Source organism: Dromiciops gliroides, chromosome 3, assembly GCF_019393635.1.
Source record: "Dromiciops gliroides isolate mDroGli1 chromosome 3, mDroGli1.pri, whole genome shotgun sequence".
Taxonomy (NCBI): Eukaryota; Metazoa; Chordata; class Mammalia; order Microbiotheria; family Microbiotheriidae; genus Dromiciops; species Dromiciops gliroides.
In genome coordinates, this window is record NC_057863.1 from 529,700,975 (window position 1) to 529,717,034 (window position 16,060).

Sequence of the window (16,060 nt, forward strand, 5' to 3'; positions counted from 1 at the left end):
TAATTTTGAACGTGGTAAATAGCAATAGATAATAGCCAACATAAAGAAAAGCTCTTTATTATTTTCAATAATGTTTAAGTGTGAATGGATTCCTAAACCAAAAAGTTCCAGAATCGCTACAATAAACAGAGTGAAGTCATGCTTATGTATGTGTTATGGTCTAAGACAAAGCTTCTTAAAATGTAGGTGAAAAATTTGGCAGTAATTGTTAGATTTGAATGCCTATTTTATATATCTATATACCTGGGGTCAAGTAAAAATTTCTCGGGTGAAAAGGGGTCACGAGTGGAAAAAGTTCAAGAAGCAATAGTTTAAGACACTGTTCCGTACTCAAAGCAGCCCATTGCGCACGCGCACATTTAAAAGGCCCTTACGCAGGTTATAAGCCCCACCCCTTCCGTATCTTCTACTCTCCTCTTCCTGCAGCAGTAGAACCGAAAGCACCAATTACTTCCCTTCTTTCCCGTGTCGTCATCTGTACGTGCCCCGGTTTCAAAACGCTAAAGGAGCGGCTGCTTGTGGTGCGCATGCGCACGTGTCCCTCTAACCCCATGCTTCTCTTGTTAACCTGAGCTGTCTCGGGTTTGGAGAGAGGGAGGTTTGATCTGAGGCTACCACTATGGGCAAGCCGGCTTCCAGCAGCCGGGGCGACCCTGGGACCGAGAGCCGGGGCGACAAGAAATCTAAGTCCCGGAGAGAAAAGGAGGCCAGAGCCCGCACCGACCCGGTGTTGAATTTCGAGCGATGGAAGAAGAAACACATCCGCAAACAGAAAAAGATGAAGGAGCTGAGGAAGCAGCTCAAGAAGCCCGAGTGGCAGGTGGAGCGGGAGACCATCGGCCGCCTGACCACGGAGTACGAGAAGGTGAGGGACAGGGCCGGGGACCCGCGGGGAGGGGGCGACGGGATGAGGAGACCCGTGGGGAGGGGACTGGAGGGAAGGGGATAGGGGGTGTGTGTGTCCTGATGAGAACCGCGGGGAGTGGGTCCCAGGATGTTTTGAGGGGAGGGGGCGAGGTTAACCTGATAAGAAATGAGGGGCGGGGGGGGGGGAGGGTGCCCTGAGGAGACACGAGGGGAGGGAGCGAGATTAACGTGAGAGGACATAAGGGGAGGGGGCGATGGTGTCCTGATGAGACATGAGGGGAGGGGACGAGGGTGGCTTGAAGAGACCCGCGGGGAGGGGACAGGTGGGAAGTGGGACGAGGGTACCCCGCAGAAACGGGGCTATTCATTGTAGCAGGACTCTAGGGAGTCAGGGCTGGAGGCTAGCTTGAGGTAGGGGTTTGGACGAGAAGACCCCTGGAGACAAGGAGTTATAGATGTTTCTTTGTGTAGAGGTGTTTCTTGAGCTTCCCAGAAAATAGCTACATTTTGTGTCTGAATTCCCCGGGCTAGCCATTCTGGAAATGCTATCCTAGTAAACTTGGTAATCTAAGAGTAACATTGGGCACACTTTCACTCTCAGGGCACACTGCTTTTGATAATAGGCATTTGTGCATCAAACGTAAATGAGTTCAGCGCCAAGTGAACTGTTTGTCTATGAGAGATTATTTGTTGTTGGAATATTGAAGAGCTATGCTTTTAGATGCAGAGGTATTTATTCATCATTCAAAACTTAGGAAGTGCCTTTTGTATGGACAAATTTTGGTTTTAGGCATTTGGGGGAGAATAAAGTAGTTAAGACATATAGCCCCTGCTCTCCATAAGGAGTAAAGAAGAGGATGGAATTGAGATGTGTGAAAGAGGGCTGGATGGATATAAGCTAGGGAGGTCAAGAAACAAGTTTGTGGCATTGGGAAGGGGATATGCCATGGTCACCTAGAGATTGAGGTATAGCGCTGGGGGTAACAAAGTTGGGGGGATGTACATTTTCTTGAGGAGATAAGGCTAAAGTGAGAGACGACTGGCATGGAGAGAATGTAGGTAGAGGTAGCAAAATGGTGTGATACAGTAGAGAGGAGGAGGCTGGAAGGAGAACAGTATTATGGAGCCAATATACTAGGAAAAGTAAAGGTGTTGGAAAGGATATGTAGTATGAGAGTTATAAATTCTGAGTAATGTGAGGGCATTGAAGCACCTGGAATTAAAAAAAGAAATACAGTGGAGTATTGACTGGGATGCTCTAGTTAAATTTAAAATAATTTATAGAAATGGTACTGGCATTAGGGAGAAATTTCTTTTCATCTTGACATGTTCTCTTTAAGGGACTTTATTTAACAGAAGCCCCAAAACTGTTGTATTAAAATTGTGAAGTAATAGCTGCTTTCAGTTAGTAGTACAAGTACTGTCGGGCTGTATGGGAGGGGTATTGTTCTCAGGATTTGTGTTCTATCTGCCACATTCTGTCTGCCAGTATCCTTTTGAGTGCCTTGTTTACTTCTATCTCTAACCTTTGTCACTAATTGAAAAGTTAAATTTTGCCTACCTTGACCAAATGATCATCAATGAGCTTTTAGTTTATTTTAGAATTGGTGTTTTAATTGCTCAGTAATTAGATAGACTATCTCATGAGTTCCTGGAGAGATCTGTTCTAGGATGCCATAGGAATGGATTTTGTATTCTACAGGTAACACTGTTATAGTGTCTCTGACTATCTTTGAATAAAACACATTGAATATGGTACTGATTCTATGATAGGTGATTAATGAGTGCTTATTGTTGCAATAATGAAGTACTATATATTTTTATAGATGTTCATTAGATTGATGGCTATTGATTCATGAATATATTAAAGGAATGGCTGTTGTTTAATTACTAATGAATAGTATGTATAAGACAGTCAGAAAGACAGCACAGGAGGATGGGAGATGGGGGTGGGGTTTGTGCCCTAAAAGAATATAGGCAATTAGTCATTCAGTCAGTCAATGAGTATTTATGAAGCATCTTTTTAATACCAAGTACAGTGCTAGGCACTGGAAATACAAATCCAAAATATAAAACAATACCTTTTTTCAAGGAGCTTACATTGGATCAGGGGAGTCTTTCTCCATATGTACATACATACATACCTACATATAATTATACATATACATATAATTACATACAAAATGAATAAAATAGAATTAAATACGAGGTAGTTAGGGGAAGGGTGCTAGTACTTGGCGGGGATCTTATAGAAGGTGGTGCTTGAGTGTAGTCTTTTTTTTTGTTTGTTTTGTTTTTTGTTTTTGGTGAGGCAATTGGGGTTAAGTGACTTGCCCAGGGTCATACAGCTAGTAAGTGTCAAGTGTCTGAGGTAGGGTTTGAACTCAGGTCCTCCTGAATCTAGGGCCAGGGCTCTATCCACTGCGCCACCTAGCTGCCCGTTGAATATAGTCTTGAGGTAAAGAGTTCTATGCAGTTGGAGGTAAGCAGGAATTACATTTCAGTTCTAGGGAACAGAATAGTGCAGTGACAGGGTCACTTATTAATGAAGAACAGAGAGAAGACCAATTTGGTTGGATCTTAGAGTATAAAAGTGGAAATAATGCACAATGAGGATGTGGCCAGGTTGTAAGGGACTGAAGAGACAGAGGGTTTTATAGTTTATCTTAGAGGCACTAGCAAGCCATTGGAATTTATCGAATAGGGGAGTGACACATATCTGCTTAAAGAAAATCACTTTGGCAGCTATGTAGAGGATGGATTGTTGGGGGGGGGGGGAGAGAGAGAGAGAGAGAGAGAGAGAGAGAGAGAGAGAGACACACACACACACACACACACACACACACACACACACACACTTGAGGCAGGGAGACTGATTTGGAGGTCATTGCAGTAGTCTAGGTGAGAAGTGATAAGGGTCTGAATTAAGATGAGGCTGTGTGAGTAGAGAGAGGGGTTCAGATTTGTTGTGGAGATAAACATAAGCTTGACAACTGATTAGACATGTAGGATAAGGGAGAGTGAGGAATTGAGGATAAAGCTGAGGCTACAAAATTGAGAAACTGGAAGTATGTTGGTGCTTTTTTTTTTTGGTGGGCAATGAGGGTTAGACTTACCAAGGGTCACATAGCTAGTAAGTGTCAAGTGTCTAAGGCTGGATTTGAACTCAGGTTCTCCTGAATCCAGGGCTGGTGCTTTATCCACTGCGCCACCTAGCTGCCCCTATGTTGGTGTTTTTGATAGAAATAGGGAAGCTTGGGAAAGGGGAGGATTTTGGGGAAAAGATAATGAGTTTTGTTTTTGACATGTTGACTTAGGGTTGTCTCTGGGACATTCAGTTTGAAAAGTCCAATAGGAAGTTGTAGCTCATGGGAGACAGAGTATACAAATGACTGATAAATATGTGGATAAAGATACACACATTTATATCAGTTCTCAATAGAAGGGGATCAGAGAAGTCTCCCCGGAGGAGGAGACATTTGAGCCAGGCTTTGAAGACTGAATAAGATTTTAACAGGTGGAGAGCTTTGTGACAACTTCCAAGGTATAGGTGAGTAAAGGTGTAGATGTGAGAAAGCTAGGGACTTGTTCAGGGGAAATGGAGAGTAGTAGAGAATATATAGTCAGGAGTAGTATAAAGTGTAGTACAAGATAAATGAGGAAAAGGTAGATTAGAACCTTAAATGTCAGTAGGTTTGAACTTTATTGTCTTTTCAGCAGTGGGGTGACATGATTGAAACTGCCTTCTAAAATGCCTTTGGTTTTGCTTTCTGGTTTTTCTGTATATCTGTTGGTTCTTCTTCCCTCCTCCTTCCTCATGTATATTTGTATATCTCAATGTCCTTTATATGAATATAAGTTTTCCATTTATATGGTTTTATATCTCATAGAGTTGTTGCGAGGGTTAAATAAGATAATGTAGTAAGTGCTTTGAAAATTTTCAAGTGCTTTGGACCTTTCCATTTACTATAATTGTTTCGGTTTGGGATGAATTCACATAGGAAAATACTGTTTTGCCTAATCCATTCTTTTTTTTTTTTTTTAACAATCCACAAGTGCTCTTTCTATCAGTTCTTTCTGTGGGGGTGGATAGTATGCTTCATCATTATTCCCTTGGCACTAATGGGTCATTGTATTACTGAGAGTAGTTAAGTCATTCACTATTGCTCATAGAACAATACTGCTGTCACTATGCACAATGCCCTCCCAGTTCTGCTCATTTCACTATACATCAGTTCATATAAGTCTTTCCAGGTTTTTCTGGGATCATCCTGTTTGTCATTTCCTATAGCACAATACCATTCCACTACAATCATTTACCACAGCTTCTTCAGTCATTCCTCATTTGAGGGACATTCCCTTGATTCCCAATTCTTAACCACCACAAAGAGTTGCTATAAATATTTTTTTTGTACGATTTCCACCCCCCCTTTTCTTTTTCATGATTACTATTGTTAACTGTTTCCCTCCATCCTATTTCCTTCCCCATGATATTTACTCTATTATCTATCTTCTTTCACCCTATCCCTCTTCAAAAGGGATTTGCTTCTGTCTGTCCCCTCCCCCAATCTTCCCTCCCTTCTTTTGCCCCTCTCTCTTTATCCCCTTCCTCTCCCATTTTCCTGCAGGGTTAGATAGATGGCTCCACCCAATTTAGTGTATATATTATTCCCTCCTTGAGCCAATTCTGATGAGATTGAGGTCTTTTAGCCAATTCTGATGAGTGTTAGGCTCATTTCCTGTCCAGATTAAATAGATTACTCCACCCAATTGGGTGTGTGTGTGTTAATCCTTCCTTGAGCCAACTGTGATGAAATTAAGGTCTTTGAGCCTATTTTGATGAGTGTAAAATTAATTTACTGGCCCATCTTTTCTCCCACTCCATAAGCCCTTTCCTGTTTGGGATTTCACTCCATGCTACCTCTGCCCTTCCCCCTCCCCCAGACATTCCCCTCATCCCTCAATTTAACCCTAAAGATGTCATCATGGGGCAGCTACGTGACACGGTGGACAAAGCATCCACCCTGGACCCAGGGGGATCCCAGCAAAACCTGGCCTCAAACACAAGACAGTTACTGCAAGACCCCAGGTGTTCCCCCCCCAACTCCAATTTTTTATGGTTCTCTAAGGTCTTGTATTTGAAAGTCAAATTTGCCATTGAGTTCAGGCCTTTTCATCATGAATACCTGAAAATCCTCTTTTTCATTAAAGTCCCTTTTTTTCCTCTGGAAGATTATGATCAGTTTTGCTGGGTAGGTTATTCTTGGTTGTAATCCCATTTCCTTTGCCCTCTGGAATATCATATTCCATGCCCTCCGGTCCTTTAATGTAGAAGCTGCTAGATCTTGTGCTATCCTGACTGGGGCTCCACAGCACTTGAATTCTTTCTTTTTGGCAGCACGCAATATTTTCTCCTTGACCTGAGAGCTCTGGAATTTGGCTATAATATTCCTAGGAGTTTTCCTTTTGGGATCTCTTTCAGGAGGTGATCAGTGGATTCTTTCAATTTCAATTTTACCTTCTGCTTCTAGAATATCAGGGCAATTTCCCCTGACAATTTCTTGGAAGATGATGTGTAAGCTCTTTCCTTGGTCATGGTTTTCAGATAGACTAATAATTTTCAAATTATCTCTCCTGGACCTATTTTCCAGGTCAGCAGTTTTTCCCAGAAGATAATTTCACATTGCCCTCTATTTTTTTTTATTCATTTGGATTTGCTTTATTGTGTCTTGGTTTCTCATAAAGTCACTAGCTTCCATTTGTTCAATCCTAATTCTTAGGCAATTATTTTTGTCAGAGAGCTTTTGTACCTCCTTTTCCATTTGACCAATTTGGCATTTCAAGCTGTTGACTTTTTTTCTCATGTCTTTCCTGCATCATCCTCATTTCTCTTTCCATTTTTTCCTCTCTCTAACTTTATCTTCAAAGTCCTTTTTGAGCACCTCTATGGCCTGAGGCCAATTCATATTTTTCTTGGAAGCTTTACATATAGGGGCCTTGACATTGACATCTTCATCTGAGGGTGCACCTCGATCTTTCTTGTCACTGAAGAAACTTTCTATGGTTCTCACCTTTCTCTGTCTGCTCATCTTGCCTTTCTTTTACTTGACTTTTAGCTCCTGAAAGTGGGACACTGTTTCCAGGCTGCACTATTCCAAGCTTCAGAAGGTCCCAGGTATATGATTTAAGGAGGAGCAGGTTCTTCACTCACCTGGCCTGTTCCCTGGTCTGTAGATGACCCCAGACCAACTTGCTAATCAACCAGCTTTGTGTGTTGTGCTTATCAGCTTTGATGACCCCGTGCCCCTCCCCTACCTGGGTCACTGCTACTCAAACCTACCTCCTGGTTCCCAGCAGGGGTGAAAAACCCAAGTTCTGCCTCAGCATCAGTACAGACCCCTGTAATCTGCCCCCTGCCAAGGGCTCAGCCCTCTCACCAGACTGTGAGCTTAGTTCCAGACAACACTTGCACTACAACTGATTCAGAGGCTTTGGGGGATCTCTTTCTCTGGTGAGGCCTTCCTGGAACTGGATCTGTGTCAGATGTCTGTGGGGTTGGGCTCCACTCCTGTCTCAGCACAGCAGTTCCCTCCTTCCGACCTTCCAAGGCATCCTTGGTTGGAAGATGATTTCAGCACATTCTTCTGTTGGTTTTGCTGCTCCAGGAATTGTCCTATGGCGTTATTTGGATGTTTTTTAGAGCGATCTTGTCCGGAGTTTGAGAGCTCACTCTGCGTAATCCATTCTTGGAAGCAAATGATATTTCTAAAATAGATTTTTTAGAAAAAGGAAAGATAGAGTTTGCATAGGGTAATTTTAAGATTGTAAGGGCAATGGTCATTTTGGTTTCATTGTAGAAGAAACAAATTGTGTAAGTTCTTAAGGGGAACAAAAAGAATTAAAAAACTGTTTGGAGAAAAGAATTCCTGGATAATTACTCATCTGGTTTTAATGTAAATTTCTCTACTTGTACTGTCACCAGCTTCTATTTAAAATTTAAAAAAAATTTTTGAGTTTGGGAGGCATGAGCTTGCATTCTGCTGGTGTGTAGCCTTTGAGAATACAGGGTCAATTCCATGCCACAGTGAGATATACTAAGGTGTAGGAAGGGTTGTGATCTGTGTTGATGGAGAGGAGGAAGGGTGAGGGAAGGGAAGCGAATAAACATTTATGTAGTTCTGCATTGTGCTTTTTTTTTTTTAAACAAATGTTATTTCATTCAAATGAGTACCCTTGCTGATGAAAGGATCTTTGAGTTACATAATAACCTAGATTTAGAGTTGGAAGGGACCTTAGAGGCTATCAAGTCCAATCCTCTCATTTTACAGCTAAAGAAATGAATGCTAGAAAGTTTAGTGACTTGCCCAGGGTTACACAGCTAGAAAGTGTCTGAGGTTGGTTTTGGACTCAGATTTTCTTGACTCCAAGTCTTTCTTCCAAATCCTTCTTTTAAACTTTCTTTTGTAGGTTATCTAGGTTCTGGTTATCTAGGTTCACAAGTTTCGAATCAACCTCAACTCCTCACTCTCCCTCACCTAACATAGCCATCAATGTTACCGCCACAGCCTATTTTGCACTTATCCCCTTCCTTCCCTTGTTCCCTTGTTCTGGCCCATGTCACTCCTTGGCTATACCATTAAAATAAGCTCTTTGGTTTGCCTGCCTCAAGTCCCTTCTCCTTTCCAATCCATCCTGCACACCGCTACCAAAGTGATATTCCTAAAATACACTTCTGACCACATCACTTCTGCTCAGGGAGCTTCAGTGGTTCCCTTCTATCTCTTGGATAACCTGCAGACTATTCTGGCATTTAAAATACTTCATATTGGGGCAGCTAGATGGCGCAGTGGATAGAGTACCGGCCCTGGAATCAGGAGTACCTGAGTTCAAATCCGGCCTCAGACACTTAACACTTACTAGCTGTGTGACCCTGGGCAAGTCACTTAACCCCAATTGCCTCACTAAAAAACAAAAAACAAAAAACAAAAAAACTTCATATTTCCAGCCCACCCTCCTAGGTTTATTTCATGCACATTATTCTATACCCTCTATGTTCCATTTGAACTTTCCTACTTGTTATTTCATGCATGACATTTTATCTCTTGTCTCCTTTTAGCCAGTTAGCAGGTATTTATTAGAAGTCTCCTGTTCCGTGCACTATGTGAGGTGCTAGGAGTACAAAGACAAATATGAAATAGCCCTTGCCCTAAAGGAACACTTACTTTCTGTTGGAGGAGGCAACATGTATTTAAGTATAAACAAACTAGAGAAAATATATACACAAATAACAAACAAAATAAACAAAGGTAATTTGGTGAGGGGAAAGGCAGGAAAGGGAAAAGGACTGGAGTTTTCAGAAAATTTTTCATGTGGAAAGTCACACTTGAACTGAGCCTTGAAGGAAACCAGTGGTTTTAAGAGGTAGGCTTGAAGGAGAGAGCCTTTCAGTCTTAGCACAGGCTGCCTCCTATGCCCGCATGTGCTTCTTTCTTCCTTCTCCCATTTATAATCTCAAGCTTCCTTTAAAGCTCAGGTCAAGAGCCACTTCCTATATCAGGCCTTTCCTCATCTGCCCAGCTGCTAGATACCTTCCTCTTCCCTACTACCTTGTGTATATTTTCTATTTACTTGTATATGCATGTTGTTTCCCCCAATAGAATATGGGCTCCTTCATTTTTCTCTTTGTATCCCCAGTTCTTAGCACAGTATCTGGCACATAGTGGGTGCTTAATTTAAATTGATTGATTGTTGACTGCTGATCATTAGAGTGAGATACTTTTACTTTCAAATGTAGATATGGGGATGGAGAGCCCAGAATGGATGAGGTATTTTTTGAAACCATGTATAGGAAGTTTAGAAGTGGAAATGCACATGATTTTTCATGTTTTACTATATTTGGAGCCTTTTAAAAAACCTTTTTATATTTTAGACATGAGGATATAAGCAGTTAAAATGGAGAAATGGGAGCAGTTAAAGTGAAGGAATAGTAAGTGAAGAAGAAGAAGAACAGTATGTGTAGGGGCAGCAGAGAATAGTGAGAGGGCATTAGCAGTGGGTAGGATGAGACTTAAAGCTTAGTGTTCTTGGAGGAATAGGCAAGCTTGAAATACATATCTGTAGTCTTTGTCGGTTCACTGTTCTCACAGCTTGTACTAAACTTGGTTCTATCCTTTAGCAATGATGGCTTTTCTCATAATAGAGAGTTTTAGGGAGGAGGATGGGGAAGAGAAGAGCGATAGCCTCCCTGTAGCGAACTAAAGCATCTATTTTTTATGGTTTCCAAAAGTCCATTGGAATTCAGTTTGAAAACTGGTATTGAAAACTTAGTTTTCCTCTCCTTGATGTTTGGCTCCTTAAAAAAAAAAAAAAAGTCCTGTATTACACTCAAAGGTCATGGTTGACAATACAGTAGTTGAACAATTTTAGTGTGTCTGGTTCCTCGGAAGAACTATATTTTCTCTCTGCAGGAGGCTGACATACTTGGGGAAGAGATGCAGTGTGTGTTTGCCTACTTGTACTGTTTTTCTTGGTATTTGAGAGGTAGTCTCCAGTCTGGCGCCTTTAGCGAGGAAAAAGCACATTTTATAGGAAAACTGGTATTTGCCGATAATGGCCAAATGCAGTAATCTAATAACCACATGCCATTTTAATATTCTGAGAGGTTATCCTATAATTGGGGTCCCTTGCAGTTAGTTACAATAATTTTTGAATATACATTGAGAAATTCTTTACTGCTCTTGTGCCCATTTTTCTTCTCCCCCAACATTTGTTCCCTAGAATGAATTGCAGGGATTAGCAGAATATGTAGTGTGTTGTCCTTGTAATATGTAAAAGCAGAGAGTAATCCACTCTGGGTTACATTGAGAATCTTGAGAAATGCAACATGAAAATTGTAAAAATGTAATACCTATCATCCCTGAAAAGCCTGGAGTGTAATTTAATAAATCCAACAAATGCAACTTTTTCCTCCTTTGTGAATTGGGTAGTTTGACAGCACATTCCAGATCTAAGCAGCATCCCTTGCCTTCAGCATCTGCATTAAAATAGCTCTGCTTCTCAGAACTTGTAATAGATGCAGGAAATTGAATTTATGTTACTGAAAAGCATTAGTAATGAATATTTGATGGATCTAAAGTTTAAGGGCAAACGAAATATTACTTATTGTCATTCCAAATAATAGGAAAGATGTCTTGCTTTTACATTTCCAAGCTAATGCTCCTATAATTGGTAGATGCAAAATCAAACAGTTCTAGAATTACAGAACCCCGGGATTTAGTAAACCACCAGAAAAATTTGTTTACAGCTGTAAACCAGTTTGTAGTAACAAAATATTTATTAATCAACAAATGTCAGTTTAATTTTGAGAGAGTATAAATTGAATATTTCTCATTGTAGTCTGCAAAATGAAAATTCCTTGAGCAATGAATGTCACTCTCATTTCTGTAAATTGACGTCATAAATTAAAGATTTATAAATCACTAGTGTGATTATGATTTTTTTCTGTGCCATCATTTTGAAGGTAAATTATACTCACTGGAACACCTTACACATCTATGCAAAACATGTGGGAAGAAGGTCAGATAGAAATTAGTGGAGAAGAATTTTTTTGAGCACAAAAATTTAGAGGAAAAAAAGACTGCCCTTAAGTTTTAGGGAGACAGACACATGGGAATGGATGTAGGAACACAAAGCAATATAAAAACGATAAAATATTTTAAAAAATTGACCATGTAACTGCTAAAGGGACATAGAATAAAGATTTTTTAGAGTCATAGAATTTTTTAGAGCCGGAAAGGGCTGGGAGAGCTATCTATTCTAACATCATCATTTTACACAAGATAAAACAGAATAGGAACTGGTGTGTATTTGTGTATATATGAATGTATGCTACTCCCGAAGTAGGTGGGAGTTTGGGTTTTCACTTAAAGAAAATTTTGGCTTGGCATATGAAAGAAATGATTATTAAGTAATTAATTGTTAATATTGGGGAGACCCAGGACTTTTTATGTCAAGCATAGTTCTTATAAGTTTTAGGATGAGCATCTTCCAATATTTTGATTAGTCAGTATTGTTTACATTTCAGATGTTCTTGGAACTGTTTGTTTTTGTTTTTTTAAAAGGAGAATTTGGTGTAGAAGTGCAGAATGAGATCTTCTGCTTTAAAGACACTTTTGGGCATTTAAATAGAGATCTCACTTAGGCAGTCAGCACTTGGTTTCTGCTCTTAGTAGGATATGTAGCAAAGAAGGCTGGCTAATTTCCATACAGCTGCCAAACTAATCCTCCTAGAGCAAAAGTCTGACTGTCTCACTTTTTTCTAGACTTTTCAGTGACTCCCAGTTGCCTCATAGATTAAAATACAAACTTCTTATTTAAAGTTTGACCCCAGCCTACCTTTCCAGGATTATTTTACATCCCCCCCCCCCGCCTTTTTAATGTTAAGAACTTAAATATGTACAATTCCATATACACCCCCCCGAAATCTGAATTAATTTTATTACAAATAGCTTATTTTCAAAAAAATCTATGTAATAAATTTAACATGATAGTACCAACAGTGTCTTGTCTGTCAAGTGTTTTGCACTTCCTTCTGTTCATTTCTGTGTATTTTTTAATGTTTTTAATGTTTCACTGATTCTTTTTCTTTTCCTTTCTTAAGTCCTTTTCCTGTTCTATTCACTTCCCTCCACGATTTTGTCCCCACTAAATAAAACTCTTCCCTTTATACAAATACATATAGTCAAACAAAATATAAATTCATGTTGCTCATGTATGGACATGTCTCTGCAATTCTAGTCCATTACCTTTCTGTCAAGAGGTGGGAAGCATGCTTCATTATCAGTTTTCTGAAGTTGTGATTGGTCAGTACATCAATTAATGTACTTAAGTCCTTCACAATTTTGTTTTTCTTTTCCCTGTTATATTTATTGAATAAGTTATTATTTTGGTTCTGCTTATTTCATTCTGCATCTTTCAGAAAAGTCTTCTCAGGTTTCTCTGATTCTATCCTCTTTTTGTTTCTTACAGGAAAATCATGTCCCATTTTATTCAGATGCTATAATTTGTTTGGCTATTCCTCAATTGATGGGCACCCACTTTGTTTTCCAGTTCTTTGCTATGATGGAAAAATGCTACTTTAAATATTTTGATGCGTATGGATCACTTTACTTTTTGATCTTGTGTTTTTAAAATTATTGCCAAAACTATGTTTTATAAATTATTTGCTATTTATATATTAATGGCTATTGCACCCGTTTTGGCAGTAAGCATTTATTATTAATTAATATCACATATACCAGTAAAGAATTGACCATGTGTCTCCCTAACTTCCCCACTAGTCTCAGGCCTTCAGGCCTACATATCCCTAAGAGGGAGAGCAAGCACCAAGAGATAGCATTCCAAGCCAAGGAGGTGGGTCCAGGAAGCCTAAGGAGAGCCAAGAAGATTTTTATCCTCATTTGATAGAGGCAGGTCATTATACATTGATCAAAGCTAATTGGTTAGGATCATTCAATTCCATTGGTTGACATGACTTGAGGGTGGTCCAAATTAAAATGAACTCTATGACTAAGAGACTCTCCCTAAGGGCAAAGGGGAAGTCCTCCCTGAGGGCAAAGGAGAAGTCCCTTACCTAGGCCTCCATTCCTTTTGTTCCCTTGGCCTTGTCCCAAACAAGATTAGAACTTCCTCCAAAATTGGACTTTCTGGAGGGGGCAGGGAGAAGGGACTGAAACTGATCTCTGGGTCCCCAAGAAATTCATTATTAATAATTATTTTCTCACAATCTTTTTGAGGTATATTCATAGTAGTTGTATTGCTGGGTCAAAAGATTTACATAATGATGTTTTGGACATTGTTGGACCAATTCACAATTTCATCAAAGAGAAAGAGTGTAACTTAGTGTACATTAGTGTACTTGCCCTCCTAAAACCTCTCAAGTAATTGCCATTTCCTTTTTTTTCTCTTTACCATTCTGATGGGTATGAGGTGGAGCCTCAGAGTTGTTTTAATTTGCATTTCTCTTATTTTTAGTGATTTGAAGCATTTTTTCACATGATTGTCGGTGGCTTGTACTTCTTTTGAAAACTTCCTGTACATATCTTTTGATTATCTGTCTATTGGGAAATGACTTATGTTTATATATTTGAATATCAGACCTATATCAGATGTGTACTATAAAATTTTTCTCAATGAACTCTTTCCCTTTTAATTCTAAATGGATTGAATCTGTGCAACAACTTTTCTTTTTATGTAATCAAAACTTCTTGTTTTAGCTTTTATGGTTATCTCTCTCTCCTGTTTAGTCAAGAATTCCTTCTCTATCCATAATTATGAAAGGAATTTCCTTCCCTTCTCTAATTTGTCTATAATATGACCTGATATGTTTAGATCATCACCTCCACTTGGAGCTTATTTTGATATATGGTGTGAGATACTTTTTCTAAACCCAATTTCTTCCCAATTGGTTTTCAGTTTTCCCCTCAGTTTTTGTTCAGTCATGTTAGTCCTTACTCTAGTAGTTAGTGTCCTTGGATTTAACAGACATTATTCCACTATATTTGATTGCTTTTGGGTCTTATGTGCTTATTCTGGTCTAGTGATCAACTTTTTCTCCCCATTATTTTCTAGAGGGGACAGGCTTGAGGTAGGTGGATCAGTTAGGATTATATTGCCTCAGTCCAGGTGAGAGGTGACAAAAGACAATTAGTCTGGAGCCATTTGAAGGGGACACACTTGAGAGATGCTGGAGAAGATCTCAGTGTTCCCTTCAAGCCCTTATAAGCAATGAATTCAAGACAGGTCTTTCCCTCTTTTTTTCTGTCTGTAGCTCTTCTGGGCTGCTAGTATAATTTACTATGGTGATTTGGAGTACTGCACTCTTAGTAAATACTAAGCCTAGAAGTGTTTTTTATAAATGTAATGAGTTCACCATTCCTGTCAAATCTACTTCAGGCTCTTGTATATTTAGTAGTGTGTAGAAGGGACCACAGGAATGGTGGTGGGACAAGCATATACTAAGGTCCTTTTGACCACATCAGAAGCTCCCTATTGTATCTCTGACTTTGTAAAACCATGTTAGTGTCAGTGGCAATGAAGTTAGGAAAAGTAGAGGACTTTGAGCTTAAAAGTGAATACTTGGCGACTTGTAAGATCATAAGATTTAGAGGTACAAGATGCCATAGGCACCATTTAGTCCAACTCTGTCATTTTACAGATAAAGAAACTGAGGCCCAAAAGATTGCCTTAAGTCACACAGGAAGAGGCAGAGCCAGGATTTGAACCCAAGTTCTCAGACTCCTTGCTCTTTCCCTTATGCTACACTGCCTTTTGTCTGTAGTCCCTTTCCATGCACTTTGCCTCCAGGACTTCATGGCAAGGTAAATTATTTGGGAAATTTCTTTGATGGTTCCTGACTGATTCTTTATTGAATGCCAGCAGTGTGTTGGGATTGAGAACAGCAGCAAGGGCCCTTGCTAAGGTTATGCAGCCTACATTTAGTGTGAATGAAATCAGCTGGAGTTTGTGCCTTTCTCTAGCAGTTCTTTTGTGGCCTGGGGACAAGGCAGAGAATCAAGGATGTGGAATTAAAGGATTTTGAAACTATTATGTAGCTTGTTGTGGTCATAGGCTGGGGATGGAGGCAAAAGAAGGGGGAGAGAAGAAGAATACACGAATGAGAGAGAAGCTGAGAATAAAGAAGATACATCTTCAACTGTAGATTTTATAGTGTTGAAGGAATGGAAAAGGCATTTAGAGATTGTGGTCAGAAAGGAGGACTTAAGAGTTTAAAATCTTAGCAAGTATACAATTCTGTGTGACCATGCCTGGGGTATGGGAGAAGTGGGTCAGAGTGGGTCCTTGTTGAAGTTGGGGACCTATGAGGTCAGGATGCTAGAAGGTTCACCTGCATCAATTTTGAAGTCCTTGGTGGTGATGACAGGGGATGGGGGTACAGAAGACTGTGTAATGGTATTTTTTTCATGTTGATTTCTTTTTATTTTTCCAGATAAATGTAAAGGAAATTATGCGATTTTCTGATTTCCCTTTGTCCAGAAAAACATTGAAAGGTAGGTGTGTTGATGGAGGTTGGGAAGATTGAAAGAATTATTTAATTATATTTAACTAGGCTATTCAGTGGGTAGAGTGCTAGACCTGGAGCCAGAAAGACGTGAGTTCAAATCCTGCCTCAGAT

General features: G+C 39.8%; 1 protein-coding gene across 2 annotated transcripts in view; it reads left to right on the forward strand.

Annotated features, from left to right (window-relative positions):
• The first annotated feature begins 517 nt into the window (after positions 1–517).
• DDX10 (DEAD-box helicase 10) overlaps positions 518–16,060 on the forward strand; it is a 323,540-nt gene continuing 307,997 nt past the window's right edge. For both annotated transcript variants that reach the window (XM_043998759.1, XM_043998760.1), the window contains exons 1-2: positions 518–865; positions 15,875–15,935. In XM_043998759.1, coding sequence (XP_043854694.1) covers positions 620–865; positions 15,875–15,935 — 307 coding nt within the window. In that variant the 5' untranslated portion in view covers positions 518–619. The remainder of the gene's footprint in view (positions 866–15,874; positions 15,936–16,060) is intronic.